General features: G+C 42.4%; 1 protein-coding gene across 9 annotated transcripts in view; it reads right to left on the reverse strand.

Moving 5' to 3' along the window:
* FAM13A (family with sequence similarity 13 member A) overlaps positions 1–19,048 on the reverse strand; it is a 267,752-nt gene that overhangs the window by 14,582 nt on the left and 234,122 nt on the right. For 8 of the 9 annotated variants that reach the window (XM_090037061.1, XM_090037059.1, XM_090037064.1 and 5 more), the window contains 6 exons: positions 14,733–14,883; positions 5,851–6,064; positions 3,310–3,448; positions 2,301–2,382; positions 1,914–2,134; positions 561–644 (listed from right to left, as the gene is read on the reverse strand). In XM_090037061.1, coding sequence (XP_089893187.1) covers positions 561–644; positions 1,914–2,134; positions 2,301–2,382; positions 3,310–3,448; positions 5,851–6,064; positions 14,733–14,883 — 891 coding nt within the window. The remainder of the gene's footprint in view (positions 1–560; positions 645–1,913; positions 2,135–2,300; positions 2,383–3,309; positions 3,449–5,850; positions 6,065–14,732; positions 14,884–19,048) is intronic. The other variant, XM_090037060.1, reaches the window with a different exon arrangement.

Here is a 19,048-nt window from a genome sequence, read left to right on the forward strand (position 1 = left end):
GCTCCTGAGAAACAATAATTTGCTACTCCCCTGCTGCTCCTATATGCATTACTGTCGCTCCAAAATGAAGCTCCTTCGCACATCCATCTGCCACCAAAGTTCATAAAATCAATGCGGCAGGAGAGGCAACATAACTTAAAGCAGCCAAAGGCTAAGAGTTGAGACCTTACATATTCTATGATCAAATCCTAAACATAGGAAGGAATCTGTGTGTGGTGTTTAAACACCTACAATTCTAGAGACTGTTATAACAGCTTCAAAAAACACAGCAAATGCAGCTTACTTTCGTTCATGATCTCAGCATCACCTCTTGCCAACAGCTTGCCACCGACATTGGAAATCGCAGACAATCTTAATTAAAAGCCTGTTCTGACATATACCCAAACTAGCTTCTCTGCAGAAAAGGTTTCTGAACACTGCACTTAGCAGAGGCTGGTCTGAAAATTATGGTGCTTTCTCCTGCCAGAATAGGTGGTTACTAATGTTTTGTAGCAGTGGGAGGTTGATCACCGCAAGGCAGAAATATATCAAAACATTTTGCAATGTATTTCTATACATACCGGTCTTCCATGAATGCTTTCATAGTACAAGAGTGCTTTTTGAAGAGCCACTTTCTCAGCTGCAATCTGATCTCTAGTCATGTCCTATATAAAAAGGCAAAGGAGAAAAATGGGAGAAAGTGACCAAAAAAAAAAAGCAAAACATTTCTAGGCTAGTATAATATTGACCTGTGGCCTTATCTACATTATGGCTGCAGTTAAAAGAGTAAGGCGCAGTATTTCTGAATAAACATATGTAATACCTACTATTGCTTCCCCAAGCCCCTTTTCCTGGTAATGCACATTAAAATACTGTTACCATTGCAGCTCACATTACATGCTATATGTACAGATGAAAACTAAGCAATGCTTAAATGTGAAAGCAGTATCATGTATGCAACAAAAGAATTAAATAATTTTCATAGAGTTTTGAAGATTTATAGTCCAACATAACCATTCAGGATTTCTGCTTTACCTGATTTAAAGGGGTATGAGTATAGGTCTTGCAATGTGACTTTTTCTTGTCCTTTTACTCCAACTCCACATACTGCCCTTTCCCATTATTACACCAATAGTATAAAAGACATTTTAAAAAGCCTGGAGCCTTGCCACCGCAGAACTGTTATAGATGCTTTTGAGATGGTCAACTTGAAAACTTTTTTCCTATAAATCCCAGGAGCAGAGAGCATTGTTTGCCCCTCTTTTCACGAAAGATTTGTCAGAACTTAGATAAATTTAGTTTTAGAAAAAAAAATAATTGCGTATTTTATGCCTACCAATTCAAGGCCTTGACTTACAAGGTTATCAACAACTTTGGAACTTGCTACACTAGACAAGAGTCACACCAGTAACTCTCAGATGTAGCTATGCTCTTCTGAGACAGCTGACAGGCCCTGGTAGGAGCCATGATAATGTGTCCTTAGACAAGATCATACAACTTTGGCATGAGCTACCAGAGGAGAGAAGTCTAAGCCAAACTACAGCTATCTTCAGAAGTGCTGGATGACCTACATAATTTGTTGAAGCTTTCTAGTCATAACAGAAGATAGGGAAACCTAAATAACACACAGAAAATGCCTCACAACATATCCCTTTAGAATGGATCTTGGAACCTCAGAGATACAAAGGACACTAAGACATTCAGTACGGACAATGCTTTGAGAATCACAATACCATATGACAAAAATTGGTTACAGCATGGTGTGCTACAGTGGGAGGTGAAAGGTCAAGCTATTTAAAACAAAATTCAGAAGTAGATTCTAAGCCTAGCAGTTTGGATGATCCTACATGGGTAGCAGAAGCTATCACAACCCTGAGCACTGCTGAAACATACATCCAGGCGTGGCACCTAACCCTGATCTGCCCGAAATGTACCTTAATGTCCTCGGGCCTGCTCGTCTCTGTTCGTTTTTCTTGGAGTTTCTTCTGAACAGACTCTAGGGTTGCTTCAACTGCAGGCTTTGCAGATTTGTCAGACAGGTCTTGTTTCTTGTCTTCCTCCTTTTCAAGCTGAGAGCCGAAGCTCTTAGGGAGAGTGTTGCTCCGTTGGCGTGTCACAGGAACCAGATCCTCTTCAGATATCTTCAATTTTGACTCTGCATAGGTTTGGAGGGAGGGGATGGTGGGTGGGGGATAGAAAAAGAACACTCTCAGTGACAAGGTAACAGCTCAGTGCAGCAGTATGCTGAACTCACATGGACTGTGAGAACCATGCGAGGTCAGCCTCTACTGCAGGCCATTTTTCCATGGTAGGCGACTCACCTTTAAGCTGCTTCCGGAATTTTGCAAGGTCATTTGTCCATTTCAATACCTCTGGGTTAGCTGCTTTGTCACTGTGGGATGGCTGGAAGAAAAAGGACAGAAATCCACACTGAAATGGTTTTGAAAGAATGGCAGGGCAGAAATTGAGACAAAAGCCTGTCTGAAGAGGTGATGGATGCAGGAGGGGGAGCTACAAATGTCTGATGTCTAGTCACACTTTTAGTACTACCTTCCTGACATCTGGGCAACTTATTTAAAATTCAATTTTCCCCATCTGTAAAATGTGAATGACAGTTTTGACTGCCTCGCCAACAAGAATATCAGATGGGTCAATAAATGTTTTAAAGCCCTCTGAAGACTGACAGTGTTAAGTATTATAGCGTAAAGAAAGGCACAGAAGCCACTTACTGGCTAGATGACCCAGGCCAAGGACAGACTGCACTATTTCCCCATTTGATTCCATTTCTTTCTACTTTGGACAAGTACTGAAACCTACAGTTTTCATCAGCAGCTAATGTGCATGCATGTGAACTTTTAGGTCCTTAAATGTTGCTAGTCAATGTCATGAAAAATGAGAGTTCAGTACATTCGTGTCACTCAGCAGTACTTTGTGCATGGGCAGAGAACCAGAGTCAAGGAGCCCTTCCTTTCCTTTGCAATGCACTAAAAGCCTGGAATTACCACCTCCTCATAGACTCACTAAAACAAGATGCATCTGTGCACCCCAATCAGCCAAATTTTAAATAAATAAGAAGTTTAACTCAGACACTCCCACACACACAGCTATCAGCTTTTGGCATGTTTAGAAAAAGCAGCAATAAAAATCCAAGCAGTTTATTAGACTGTTTCCTGTGCCTTGGAAAGGAATTCACTTGGCGATGCTAATACAAGAAAGCGTGATTTAAAATTTGTTGTTCAGCAGTTCCATTCTTCTTCGCTTTCAGGTATTATATCTTCAGAAGCCCTCCTCAACTTGGGTCACAATGCAAGCTGATTGCAAATGGCTTACCCTGTATTTCCTCTCCTCTTCAAATCTCTCCTCAAATTTCCTGATCTTTTTCTTAAGTCCCTGAATCCTCCGGGTCAGCTGTGCAGGGGTCAAATCCTCTCTGTCATCTTCATAAGATCCTAAGGAAGAACTCCGCCTCCTATGGGGAACAAAGAACAGAGTTGTATCCTACTCAGAAGTATGTTTTCATGCAGAGAGAGTCAGTTATGCCTGATGTAAGTAATGGCAAGTCCCTTGGGAATCATGAAGCCATGATGCAACCTAATGCTGTGAACACTGTTAGGGCAGTAAGACTGGTTCTGGTGTCTTTGACAGCTTTCTGGTCTCTTTGACAGAAGAAGGGCGGGGGGGGGGGGCGGCACGCAGCTGCCAGACAGAAAAAAATAAGCAAGAGGGAGAGCGGAAAGAAGGGTTGTCATCTTGTCCCTTAAAATGAGGCATAAGACCTGAAGATTAGCTGGCCAAGTCTAGATACAGTAAAGTGAGCTGGCAACTGGACCCCTGAAAAGTTAAACCAGCGGAGAGAGAAGTAGTCAGACTTCTTGAAGAGGGGTGGGAGTGAAGGGAGTTTTTATAGTTTTAGAAAAATAATTTAAAAGGCAGCAGCCCTACATTTCAGGAGGGCAGACTTCTATTCTCCTTAGCTCACTGTCAGGGAAGCACGGAGGGGAAGGGAGCCAAGTGTCCAAAAAGAGTGGTTGATCCTTAAGGAGACAATCCTCCAAGCCCAAAGGGAGGTAATCCCAACGGGGATCAAAGGGAGCAGGAGGGCACATAAGTGTTAGGTGATGCACCTGGGGAGGAAGAACCAGCAGCATACCTACAGGCTGGGGAACTCCCTTCTCGTCAGGGTAGAGGCAGAAAAGGATCTTGGAATCATCATTGATGCCAAGATGAACATGGGCCGGCAGTGTGGGGATGCAGTCAGGAAGGCCAACCGCACCCTGTCATGCATCTACAGATGCATCTCGAGCAGGTCCAAGGAGGTGATCCTCCCCCTCTATGCGGCACTGGTCAGGCTGCAGTTGGAGTACTGCGTCCAGTTCTGGGTGCCACACTTCAAGAGGGATGTGAACAACATGGAGAGGGTCCAGAGGGGGGCCACTCACATGATCAGGAGACAACAGGGCAGGCCCTACAACGAGAAGCTACGGGACCTGAACCTGTTCAGCCTCCACAAGAGAAGGCTGAGGTAGGATCTAGTGGCCTGTTACAAACTAGTCAGAGGGGACAAGTAGGCACTGGGAGAGTCCCTGTTTCCCTGAGCACTATCAGGAGTGACTAGAAATAATGGTCACAAGCTGGTAAAGGGTAAATTCAGATTAGACATCAGGAGGTGCTACTTCACTGTCAGGGCAGCTAGGATCTGGAACCAACTTCCAAGCAAAGTGGTGCTGGCTTCTACCCTGGGGTTCTTTAAGACAAGGCTTGACAATCACCTTGCTGGGGTCGTTTGACCCCAGTACTCCTTCCTGCCAAGGCAGGGGGTCGGACTTGATGATCTGCTCAGGTCCCTTTCAACCCTACTAACTCTGAAACTATGAATTGTCCAGAGTTTGACTATTTCCCAAATATCAGGCTATCCAAATACAGCCATCTGAATGTGTATGACACACCACTTCTGCCTTCCCACCTTCAGGGTACTATAGTTACTTCCTGAGAAGTTGAAACTACTCATTCCTTTGCCCTTATGCTAGAATAAGCCTACCAACATACAAGAGGAGTTAGAACTGGGCCAAAATGCATAATCATTGCCATGCTATTACTCAGACAGGAATTTAAAAAAAACAACAACATTTAAAATACACCCATAAACCTTAGAAGAGATAAAAAATGGGGCAAAATAATATTTACCAGAAATAACTGCCCTACATTTCTTTTACCGTTTTCTTTTTTGCCAGAATTTTCATCTGATGCGCCTCATTTCCAGTTCTGAATTACTTACATAGAAAGCAATCAGTTTGGTCTCGTACCACATTTCTACTGGAAAGAATTTCTCCAGGCAAATAAACTCTTTAAAATACAGATTTGCCAGTATATAGAGCCCTACAGCACAATTCTCTTTCTACCACTACCTATGCCTTATCTACTTCAGTATTCTTGCTGCTGCACTGTTTAAAGGAGGATCTCACATTCTTTTCACAAAAGCAGGTAGGTATTGCCATCCCCATGCTATAGATGGGGAAAACAGAGGCTCTCAAACATCAAGCAATGTCTCCAAAGTGACATATTAAATCTGCAGCAGAGCTGGGGACAGAATTTTGTTGAATGGGCATCCCAAGTTTTACTCTGTCAAGGTGTAATGGCCTCCTTATTACAAGAGTATATCCTGGGTACCAACCTATGACCCCAGATGCCATCAGAGCCACCCAAAGAAGTGACATGGCTTCCATTGGTGAGATACCCCAGCCCCACAAGACGTATGCAGTTATAGGGCCTATTTTGCTCAAAAGGTACACTCCACAATACAGTGGTACTGGGGGGCAAAGAGGAAAGCTTCTCGCCTGCTGCTCAGATGGTAGCTCTGAAACTGCAACCCACCTCATGAATGAATGAGAATTTGGAGGGGAAGGAGGAACTTCAGTATCATCCAGGTACTGCTGGCTTTGTCCATAAGCATAGAAGCGAGGCGAAAGCATAGGGTCGCTGTCCCCATCCAAAAGCTGGCGGATGAGACGGCCGGCCTGAGGGGAGAGACGGGCTTCGTCGGAGTCTAAGCCATCACGCTGCCAGGAGGAGAGAGCTGGGATGGGCTCTGAAATTCAATGAGAAGGCAAGGGGAAAGTGAGCTTCATTTTCCTTGCATTGTTTTCACTATATTCTTTGATCACCACAGACATAGGCGAGTTCATAAAACCATACTGTCTGTCCCATTTCACATATTGAAGGCCCAGTTCTTTGCTACATGAGGTCAGCATTTGCAAGTGTGCAAAACGCAAGTGAAGCAAGTACAAAAACGCAACCTTCTGAGAAGAGGCACTTTACAAAGATAAGGATGATAATATACACATTTAAGGAATGCAGAACTAGGGCCTGAATCCTACTAGTAATAGCTGATTGAGTTAAATAAATGCTAAGCCTGACAGTACCCTTTACCTTTACTCTCCCAACCACCATCTGAGGTTCAGGAGTTGTGTTAGGAAATACACTTTCGAAGTGCTTGCAAAATTCAACAGACAGAATGGGAAGGCATCATAAATGAGTAACAAGATGACTGAATGGCTATAATCCTCAACCTGGAAAAGTATTAGTGACAAAAAGTGCTCAGACCCAATTTTCTTCACAAGCAAACAAACAAGATCCCACAAGAATGAAATAGCCACCCACTGGACATGTGAAAAAGTGAACACATCTCCCAGCTATTGGATGCATAAACTGGTTGTAAGTAAAAGACAGAGGGTGGGTGGGAAAGGCAAACCTGAATAGCATATGGGAACAAAACTGAAAGAAATCATCTTGATCTTGTGATCACTCCATCCAGATGCCACAAGGACTCTAATATCTTGTGTTCAGATAGTTTACTAAGCTGGTTTGCATGCTCCTACTTAGCACCATGGGATTAGGAGGTGTAAAAGCCATGCTTTGAACCGGGCATTCTAACCAGAATCAAGCAAATGATAGAAACACACACACGAATATCTTGAGGCAAAGAAGAACACTAGAAAAGGCCAAATGACAGCTTTAGTGTCACTCATTTCCTGCGGGCCTGAATGAGATCTTGTCCAGTGTCGGTTCAAGCCTTTTACTCCATAACCATTTAAAACAGTGGCATTTCCATTACCCATGTAAAGTGCAATTTCTATTATTTCATTGTTCTACAAAATCCTCCTCCAGACCAGTGGGTTTAAGAAACACTACTCTCCTTTGCATTACCAATTGCATGTGAATAGCTGGTGCTGTATTGATGGATTCTTTGGTGTGTTTATACTAATCCGTGCATCGAACTGAATTTAACCTTAGTGTCTCAGGGGTGTAGATGCTATACCCAGAAGAATATGGCTGGGGACATTTGTACAATGGCCTGGTGCTATGGTGTAGGGAAAGAACAAGCTTTACCTTGATGTCAGGCTCTATAAACAGCTCTGCTGGAGGAATGTGCTGCAAAATGCAAAGCTTCAGCTGTGATGTGGGATGAAAACCATCACACATCCAAAATGTACATCTAGGGCACTACAGCTAGCTTACATGCACATGTAAACTTATTTTCCTAATTAAATGTTGTTAGCAAATGCATGTTAATTCTACCTTTTCTTTGACATTTTTTGATATTGGAAAGGTTTTGCTGAAAGACGCCAATAATAAGGGAAGATAAAACATAGGACTTGCAACCCTTGAATCAAAATGTGAATCTTCTAGACCATCCCAATTTCCTGAATCGGAATGTTTCCTTGAAAGCAACACACAACCCTGATGTTCTCAGCAAGGTCTTCAGAGATACTTTTATAGTGAGATGAGAAACAAATGTAAGTGCAGAAGGGGCATAATTCCCCACCCTTACTGGCCAAATTACTGTGCATAAAAATTACTTTTAAGTAATTACTCCAGCAACCCCTTCGCCCATCCTGGGGAATGATTACTTTCTATCCTGAAAGGCTCTACTTTTAAAGTTCTTTGGATGACTTACAGTCAATTGGCTATGGGCCATCATGCCTGGTTGGGTTACAGACAGAAAGGAAAGAGAAAAAAGAATGTGTCTTGGTAGTAAACCAACTAAGCTGCTAATGCAACTGTGAATAAAGGCATTATTAACAATGCATGATACATATGGCTTTGTCCTCTGGTGGATTTACATATGAGATATCATGTACCATTAAAAGTATCATAATGATTCAGGAAAGCTCTGATTCAATCCAAACAGCTCTGAGCTAAGCAAATCCAGTTTTTTTTCCATTTCAAATACTGATGATAAGATGGAATGCATGTTCCAAAGGAGAAGGTTCTGAAGGAGGGGAAGAAAAGCCCTACATGAAAAAAGCAAGTCTGAGACTTGGATGGAATAAATGGCAGCCACAGAAAATTGATTTTATTTTTCACACTCAGTCCTTGAAGACTTGATCGACCCTGGGGAGATTGGTTCATTTGCTGGTTATAAAACTGAGATTAAAAAAAGAAAAGAAAAATCTGATCAGAAGGATAAACCAGCTAACAAAACCTAAACAATAAATGGAGCAAACAACTAACTGCTGTTTTGGATCAGTGTAACAGGGTGGCCTCCTCATCAGGTCTTTGTTGGACACCCTGCTCCTGGGGTAACCGCCCACTTCGCTCTCCTGCCATGCCTTGATGGAAAAATATGAGAGCTGTTACAAAGGAGGAAGGCTACCCATTACTCACCCTGCTGACAAGGGCCTAATACCTGCTCCAAACTTCCCTCCACAGGTCCCATGCCTTGCAGATGTTACTTCTCTGGCCTATGGCCGGAGCAAACCGGGCACAGTTGTAGCTCTTTTCTACAGCCCCGGAAGGCCACTCACATACCACACCTCTCTTACCAAGGTCCCACCTACTCTGTTGGCTCTCACCCTGCTTCTTTCATAGTGCCCTCTCTTAGGGGCCACACTCATGCCACCCAGCTTCAGGCTTAGCTTTCCTCTCCTCAGTCAGCCCCAGTGCAGTCTGTTGGGTATCTCCTGCTATCCTCACCTGAGCGTTGACTGAGCAATCGTACAACTGTAGGCCTATTTCGTTCCTACCCCTCACTGGGCTACTATGCCCCCACTGGGCCTCCTCACTCCCCTACACTCATGGGGCTGCTTTGTTCATCGCCCCTCTTTCTCAGGATCTCTATTTGTCATCCCTCTCACATGGGGTCTGACTCGAGCCCCCAGGCTTTCTTTTGCCACCTGGGTGCAGCCCCAGGTTCCTCCTCTGGCCTGAGCTCTGGCTCAGATCTCCTTAAGTGAGCCCTGGGTTGCCCCTGCTCATTACAACACCACTAGGGATGTGGCACTGGGGTTACATGGCACCCTGACCAGCCTTTCACCAGGGAGGTAACTGGCCTGGCATTTCCTGGGGGCTCCCATGCCACCAGGAACCCCACCAGACCACCCTTACCTGGCAGGGTGCAGTTTTACATCTTACCCAGGACAAGGGGTCACCTCCTCCCCATAGCCCTTGCCCTTACCTCCTGACTCTGGCTGGAGCAGCCCCTCAGCCTGATGTTTCCTCCTTCCTTGCAGCAGAAAACTGCAGCCCAGTTTATATCCCTGGGCCAAAATGGGTGCCCTCATCAGGCACCTGGCTGCTGCCTGTTTGCTGCTCTTAAAGTGGCAGGCACCAAAGGTACCCTGCAGAATCAGATCAATGTTCCATCTAATTTAGTATGCTGTTTTCTGTATAGCTAGTCCCAGATGCTTCAGAGAGCTCTCACTCAGTTACAGAATAACCTTGCCATAAAGAAAAGTTTCTTCCTAACCCCTGTAAGTCAGTATAATGATTTCTGCCCTGAGGATCCATATAATATATTTTGCATTGTATCTAATGTAAGCATGCAAGATCTTGTTATTTCTATAAAATGTCTAAGACTTTTGGAGCCTTTTTAATTCTTGATCTTGATAAATCCCAAAGGTAATTTTTTAGCTGCATTACTTTTCTTTTTTTTTTTTTGTTTCATATTAAAAGTAAAAGTACTGCCTGATCTATCTTCTTTAAGTCTCTGATTATTTATCTAGAATATCACATATCTTCTTATTTGCACTTCTTCTCTTCAGTCTATCTTTCCTAAGGAAGTCCCTGCAGTCTCTTCAATCATCCTCACATCTCCAGGCCCCTTCATGCCTGTACTGTATCTTTGTAATTTGATTTTGCAATTAGAGACCTGTACAAGCATGGGAAAAAGTTATTTAGTCAGGATTATGCACGAGTATAAACAGTTCAGGGTGTGCATGATGTTCTATGCTTTCGTTTGAAACCTCCACTTCAGTCCCCTGGTTCTTTCATGTTTGGGTGGAAAAGATGAAACATGCTAGTAGGAGCTGTCAGTGACCTCTTTGGTTATGAGCAGGTGCATGTGACTGTGCATGTATAGACACAACTCTGTACTGTAGTATGTAGGTTACTGTATAGAAGGTACTGGTGATCTTGAAATGACAATGAAAGCATTTTAATTAAGAGGTCTTAAGGACACATGGCAGCACCTTCTAACCAGAAGATTTTCCTATGGTTTGCTCAAAGCCAATTGTCGTTCTTTTATACTGGAGTTTTTATATTTTTAGTTTGCTTACCCTCTCAACATTGATTTGGTGCAGTACAGGACAAAAAACCTCACTTCAGCTTAAGATGTCTATATATGGAGATATAAGTGCTGTTGCTAAATGATGTCAGCATCCTATACAGGGATCAATGGTAGCTAGAGTACAGTATTGATACTCCTTAAAGGAGACACCGTCTAAATCCCCAAAGAGCAGACCTTCAGTTGGACTACACTGGTGAGGCCCCACTGAAGAAGTCAAAGGAACTACAAACGTTTCTACCTCCTGAGGTGCTGGTTCCAAGTTCCATCTGAAACCCAATGGAAAAATAATAGGAATTATAGCAGTTCTGGAAATGAAATGGTGCTATTATGTGAGTTGTAGAAAGACTGAAATGGGCCAGAGCAATGCAAAATTACTTCAAAAATTCTCAAACTGCAGGTCTCCTGCAATGCTCGTGTGAGGTCAGTCATTTGTTTTAAATGAGAAAGCTTTATATTAATGATTTGCACTATCGTTTTTATTGTGAGAAAAGGGTGGGGGAAGCTAGACTATGGTCTTTGACTAGTAACATTTTCAGAATAATTTCGCCAAGGAGGGTTAGATTATGAAAGCACTAAAGATGTTTTCTTCCTTTTATTCACGAGTTTGATTTAAACACAGTCTTCAATAATTAAGTTATGGAAGGGTTCTGGAAATGCTCTATTTGCCATCAACTGCACTAACTGCGAGGCTTTTACAGGTTACCCTAGTAATCAAGTCGGAGGCTAGGACACTGTCTATTCTCAGATGGAAGAGCTGTGAGCTGCAGGGTCAACATTGCTGTTCCTGAAATACATTTTACCTGTGCTTCACCTGGGCACCTGATGTAGGAATGGCTCAGTTAATTTAATGCATACACTGAGACTAGAACCTCTATGATCAGCGTCAACTGGAAAAATAATATTATATCTGTTGAAATACGTCTCTGTTTTCAGTGACTACAGGCACCATAGGTGAAATTCATCTTGGTGTAAGGAGCCACCAATAAGCCCTGCAGCATACTTGTAGACATTGTACCAAAAAATAGCTTATGGGCCAGCTTGGCACGGCTGGCACAGAAGGCCAGTCTGGTGGTGGGACAGACTGGTGGGACACAGAGTGCAGATACAAATGATCTGCTGGCCACACACCCTGAACAGCTGGACTCACTACTCCAGCCCACAGATGGGGCTGACAGGGAACCTGTGTTGTGGTTCCCTGTCCCCACAACATAGGTTGTGGCAAAAATGAGAGAAACCATACACAATTAGTCAGGAAAATCTCCATGTACAGACAAGTGCCACATCAATTCAAGCTAGCTGCCAACAGGTGGGCCTGTAAATGGACATGCTCCATGACATGCTTGGCTTCACAGAGCTGTCTGCACGCACTGAAATACTAAAGCCAAACATTTCTATCCTAGTGCTGAATGCAGTTGGCAGAGGGGGTAGATGGGGGGGTGGGTAATTTCTACTGTACCTAACTCATCAAAACAAAAATAAAAATGCATGTTAGTCAACTCACAGACCCCATGACAGTTCTGGAACAATCCTAGGAAAAAGTGAAAAACTGATACATTTTAGGCCACTGTGGTTTATATAGGGTTTCCTCTGCAGGCAGCATAGTAAGAGAATAAAAGCCCTTCACAAACAGGGTGGGGTCTTGTATTATTGTTCTCATGTTTGCTGTCATGAGTCTCTCCCTAAGAATTTCAGTTGGAGGAAGTGATACCCGCATGAGAATACATACCCAGCCACTGAATTTGTTTTCACAAGCCACTTCTGAGCTATGCCACTGAGTACCCAATGTTCAGTGGCTGCAAACTGATAGTGCTCTTAATGCCCTAGGATACAATCCAGAAACTCAAAACTAGAATTTCACTTGTGGTCCAAGCCAAGACCTGAAGTGCCATCTGGCCGTTTGATTCATGTTAAGTCTGGATTCCAACTTCAGTTACACCAGAATTTACTAGAGCCAAATAATGGGACCCCATTCACCCACCACCGTTCTATTGAATTTGAAAGCAGCAGATTTAACCGTTCACAGTGGAAGTGAACAAAGATACAGTGCCAATCCAGAATAACAACGAGGATGTGATGGGATATAACACTACCATGAGATTCAGGCCACCTAGATCACAGAAGTATGAGCTACAACACAAATTCCTGACTCCCAAGAATGATATCACTGACAAAAATCTTGTTCTTAGTGTGAAAATTATCTGCAAGTCTGGATTAGCATCTTTCCCTTTTTGGCCACTGAGACCGATTTGACATCCATGACAGACTGGTTCAAAGCCTCTGACCCACCAAGATGCAAAAACCTAATTTTGCTGGATTTATAGTGCACATACAACACAGTAACATTTTAAGACATCTGAAGCTCCTCTGATGCATGCCAACTGTCTCTGTTGAAATCTTCATCCTCTTTCCTTTTAAATACATTATGTAATGGAAGAGGAAGAGGAGGGAAGCAAGAATCTGAAAGGAAGACTTTAAAATAATAATAATAATAATGATAATAATAATAATAATAATAATGTGTGCTCCTGTTTTGTTTTTACAGCATGGAAATGCTCCAGAGTTTGTATACAAGTAAATAATGGGGAAGTTTCTGAAAGGAAGGTTTCTGGATTTATTTTTTCCTCAATATGCAGGCATGACTCCTGTGAATATCACTGGAAGCTATAATTGTGCACTGGGGAGAAAAGAGTATCTTTATTCTGAAATCCAAGGGATGGCTGAACCCATATATCACCTCTGAAAACAAAACCTCTCAGCTCAAGACCCTTCAGGGTGATGTTAATTGGAATCCCAATAAAATATAATAAAACAAAGGACCCTCAGGAGTCTGTCTTGCAGAGCTTGAATCCAATGTATGTGATGAATATCATCAAAAAATCCCCACACTGGGGTGGAGAAGAAAGGCTATTCAGCTGATGGTAGTTGGTGCCTGATGTTGAATCAGGGTGCCTAATACTCCTGGGTTTGTATGACCAAGCACAAATAGTCATAACTAGAGTTCCTCTTAGGGGAAGAGAGAGACTACATCCCTCACGTATGCTATGGAACCACAGGCAGATAACCTGGCCAGTCTCCCTGTGCCAGCTCACAGTTTGGGGGGTTTTCAGAGAAGCAGTTCTCTTTCTTTCCTTTAAAAAAATCCTTCAACTCCTATTTTGCATCAATCTCCCTCTCTGGCTCCAAGTTGCAACACTGACAAAAGTACACACAATAGTACATGGGAGGAAGGGGCTTTCAGTAATCATAAGGAGTCTGATCATGTAGATGTCAAACACTTTCAATTCTTCTCAACTTCAGCGGTAGTTGGGATACTTAGCAGCTTGTAAGATGTGCAAAGAGCATATCTTAGCAACATACGCTTAAAAAAAATTCTTAATTTTGTATCATCAATACTTCTGGGCCTTGCAATACTTTTGGGATACATTAAAATGAGTAGTCACTGGCTGAAAGGGAAATTCTCATCATTATAAGTGACTCCTCTCCCTACATAGAGTGCGTCCTATGCAAAGCAGACAGTAGTGAGAAATACACAACAATGAAAAATAACTCCTGAATTAAACGTTGCAGTGTTAGCTTGAAAGAGATGAATGTATGCATCTGAATATACATGCAACTGGTTAGAGAAGTCAGGGAAAAAGACCTCCAGAAAAACCCCACTAAAAATACATATATATTTTTTATTACAAGCAATTTAACATGTTTCTGATCTGGTGAGTGGCATCCTGTTAAAACAAACTCTGCAAGTCTGTCTCTCAGGACCAGGAAAAGGCAAGAAATTGAACAGTCTTCCTTGAATAACGGTTGTCATGCGTACACAGTGGGGAGTGGGATATTACAGGGAAAGAGGAAAAAATTTCCATCAGTCTTTCCTCAGTTTCAGTGACTAAGGCTCAGCTACCCACTAGTTCAGGTTGCAAAATACCAGAAGTAGGATAATCCCGAAGCACACGGGGACCAATAAAGCTGACACAAAAGGGTGAAACATTTGCCTTCCTTCCCCTAAAACACCATCAGACTTGGCAGAAATTCAACATCCCATTTCTAGCTTCTCCAGACTTTCATTTCTGTACTCAGGTCAAAAGAAACTTCCTGTTGTTTTTGGCCAGGCAACATAAGCACAAAGATACAAAACTCCACTTGTGTTTTCATTTCTCTCTCTTTCATACCAACCATTACCAAACAACAGTACCTTCCCAGTGGTTGTCATCACACAGTGCGGTCAAGTCAAGCTGTGGCACTTCTGAGACAAAGCTGTCTTCTTGACCATCGGCATCTTGTGTCCTCTGCAGTTTTGTTTCGGGAATGCTTGGATGCTCCTGAATCTTCATGCTTGAAATCTGCTGTAGTCCCCAAACAAGATGACAAAAAAAAAAAATAGTTCAGACTGAGGGAAGAGATACCTACAGGCAAAGCAGCAGCACGATCAAAACAAACTGCCCCAGTGCTTCTAGCTAAGAATCCAACTTTCCTGCTCAGTGACCCCTAAGTGCTAATTGGTCACTCACAGTAGCAAAAACATCCGTCCATCTGCTTTCCTTGAACTTTTCCTTGTTTAGAAAGCCACAGCAAATTCCTGAGACTGCTTGCCCTGACAACTGCATGCAGCTGAAAAAACCTCCAGTTATTGATCAGATTGAAAAGGGAGGGAGGTTGAAAAGAAGAGAGAGAGCGGGGTGGGAAGGAAAAAAAGAGAGCGAGGGCGTGTGCGGTTCTTTAGAGCAGTGCAACTCTCCAGGATGTCAACAAAAATGCTGTTGCTGTTGCTAAGGTGGCTGCAATATGGTGTCTTCTAAAAGCAGCCGTCAGTGCTTCTGAGGGAGCAGCCCTAGACAGTGAGCAGCACAGACTACATACATGAATGCTCTCATGCAGGCTCTGCTGGCTCAGATCAATTAATGCCAGCTAAGCTGTGCTGGCTGCACATTCCCTGATTTCCTGTGGTTGTTTTCTAGCTGGGTGTGGGAAAAGCAGAACTATTTATGGAGGAGCTCTGGGTATTAAAGCAGTGTTGCGCAAATCCAAATGGCAGTGGGGTTTGGCATCTCAGCTGAAAGTAGTGCAGACCCTGGAAAAAAGCCAAAACTGCACTGAAACAGCTAAAGCTTTTTTTTCTTCTTCTTTCTTTTTTTTTTTTTTTTTAAAGCAAGTGCTGTCAGGCTAATGATCCATAATTTATAGCTAGCAAAAAGCAATTGCTGTTTGTTTCAATACTGGTCACCCACTGAACACTATGTACAGTGTGCATCTATGTTGAAATTATTGTGTTGGATAGAGAGAGAGAAAGATTACCCAAGGCCTTGACTGGGATGTTCTAGTTGGGGATGGTCCTGGTTTGAGCAGGGGGTTGGATGAGATGACCTCCTAAAGTCCCCTCCAACCCTAACTTTCTGTGATCCTTTGAAAATAATGCAGTAAGATTTCAAATCTTAAAATTACTCTGCTGACAACGTAGGTGCAGATTATAACCTGGTACAGTTTGTTTTCTAGGGATAATACCAGGAAAAACTTCACATTCAGGGTGTCCAGACTGTGCAATAAACTCCCTCCAGAGCTGGTGCAGTCACCTACCCTGGCACTTTTCAAGAGGAGACTGGACGGTCACCTCACTGGGGTCACTTGACCGCAGCTGTCTTCCTGCCCGGGGTGGGTGGGAGGGCTAGGCCGAATAAGCTGCAAGGTCCCTTGCTGACCCTTAGAATCTATATTCAGTGCTGTAGCAATGAAGTTTGGCACCCAGGGCAAAGCCTGCAGTGGCAGTCTGCCCTTGCCCCGCACACAGATCTGGGGGGCAAACACCCCCTCCCTCCCCATGCTTCCCCGGGAGTGCATGCAGCGGCAGGAGCCACCCTTCCCTCTGTCTCCGCACCACAACAAACAAGCCACTCGTGGCTCCATCCTGCACCATCCTGGCTGGGCAATGCCTGTTAGCACCCTTTTGCTTTGGTGCCCTGGGCAGTTGCCTCACTTGTTCTGCCCTTGCTACGGGTCTGTCTATATTACATAAAAACACTGAAATCTTTTGATCTCATTAACAGTTCCCTCTGTACAAAGTGAATTAAGTTAAACAACTTATGATGGAGGGAAAGAAAGCATAAAATGTGCATGTACACATTTGTATGCCTGTATATACAATTTATACAAATACAGAGCTGTCAAATTATGCAAAACACCTTATTTCAGTCAAAATAGTTTTTCCCAATTTGTAAAGCCTACTCAAGTGGACAACTGACAGGCAGATTTTTCTTCTTTTTATTTATTTAATTTTATTTATTTATTTTACAGGCACTCTAGCAATCTGGACAATGATAGGACGTTGTTCATCCATTTATCTCAGGAGGCTGTAGGACTGAAAAAGCATCTCAGAAAGATGAAACAACCCAAAAGAAAAAGGTCACACAATACAGGCCTTTTTTCTTCTGTGCACCTACCCCACTTGCAAAGCAGTACAGAATGTGCTGTTAGATTCAGTACTTTGCATGAAACTGTCCCTAAGCCACATACAATTTTTTTTATCCTACTCACAAAAACAACGCAGTTTGCTGAATGAATGTAAAAAACAGAACAGTGAATGTTTTACATTAAAGAAATTCTCAGAGATGTATTTATGTATCATGCCATAAATCCTTTTGTGCTGATTTTAATTACATAAATCTCTGTAAATGTCTCTTCTTGTGGCTGAATACTGTGATATTTTTAGATGCCATTCTGTCCTTGGTTATTAACACTTTATATTAATTTCCTTACTTCTGTATGTTAGGTTTTTTTGGCATTATTTAACAAAAAATGAGAAAACACTAGTTGGTAGTTTTTCAAAAATTAAATCATTTAACTCTTGCTGTTTTACACTGAACCAAGGAAATATCCAACTACAACACTAAGTCTGTTTATCCTGAAGGCTTTACATACAAAAATGTTAATTCACCATGCAATATCTTAGAAGCTGCTGGCAGTTTGTGCACACTTAACTATTCACTTAGAGTCCACAAAAACATGTTTTCTCCCTCATTCCCAGTTCCAAATGGTTACAGGGCAGACACAAGAAGTCTTATCCACTCCCTAGAAAACAAACTGTACCAGTTTATAATTTGCACTTACGTTGTCAGCAGAGTAATTTAAGACTGAAAATAATGTGGAACGATTTCAAAATGAGCACAAAATCATAGAAAATCAGGGTTGGATGGGACTTCAGGAGGTCATCTCATCCACTACCCCTGCTCAAAGAAGGGCCATCCCCAACCGAATCATCCCAGCCAAAGCTTTGTCCAAGATGTAAATAAAAGCTTTTTTTTTTTTTTTTTTTTGCGGGGGGGGGGAGGAGGTAGGGGAGGCGGGCAAGAGTCCAAGGGTCTTGGAGTGAAAGTATAAAGTTTCTATCACAACTGGAAAATTGCACATCAGCAGCCTAATTCATAGAGACCATTTTCTTTGCCAGCTATCAGAACATTCAAAAGTAAACAGATCATTCAAAAGAAAGCAAACAGCAAATGTATTTTCTCTTATCACCATCATTTATAACACTGAATTAAATGTTTTCCCATAATGACCTTATAATGTCATGACTCACCATGACTTAAGATATATCCACAGCAGAATACTATTCATGTTTCAGAGGGGTAAAGATTTTCATTGACATAACTGACCAAGTCTTTTTCTTTCAAGGCCACTTAGTTGACAGAAATATTTGAAAATCTTACTTGAGAATGGATCTGCACTGTTATAGCAACCAGTTTCTCTCTGTTCCTAGAGATATGAGCTACTAGCTCACTTATGTACCTCCTAAAACAATGAATAAACCATTAGGCATTCTGAAGAATAAGTGACCTAGACCCAAGAGAGACAAGACAGATGTGTAGTAGTGTAAACTTAATGCATCTGAATTAACACACTAACCTATGTTCTCATGGATAATTTAGTATTTGCATGACAATTTTTTTTCTGATGCTACTGGCTTCTAATCTCTGTGACAGCTAGAAAGATGAAAGAAAGGAAACAACTGAGCTTTACAGGCCACTATGCCACCATCCCCTGTAAATCTAAAGGACAATACTGATAATCTCACCAGCCTGAAAGTCATCACATATTGCTGATATTAATAACAAACAATAAGAAAATCTTAAAAACCTAAAAAGCAACAAAAAATACTTGCATTGGGATTTTTAGAAACTGCTTTTGCAGCTGTACTTTGTAGGTGCAAATAATTGGGATTTCCAGAAAACTGGGCGTGTCTGCACATGATGCTACACACTATGGTAACATAGCATCCACAGGTGTATACACGTGACCAGCAGCTACTCCACTGTAGTGGCATGCTCCCCTGTTATAGTGCACCTCTACAGTGAAGCAGCTGCTAAAAATAACTGTGTGTTGCACATACAGTGCAGTATGGGCAGTACTAAAGCACAGCTTGGTAACTACGTCGCTGTAGGGCAACATGTAGACATGCCCACTGAGGAGCAGCTGATGACATTTAGAGTTTAATTGCCTGGCTGAGCCTGAGCCAAAAAT

Source organism: Crocodylus siamensis, chromosome 2, assembly GCF_052110815.1.
Source record: "Crocodylus siamensis isolate JL-2025a chromosome 2, ASM5211081v1, whole genome shotgun sequence".
Lineage (NCBI taxonomy): Eukaryota > Metazoa > Chordata > Crocodylia > Crocodylidae > Crocodylus > Crocodylus siamensis.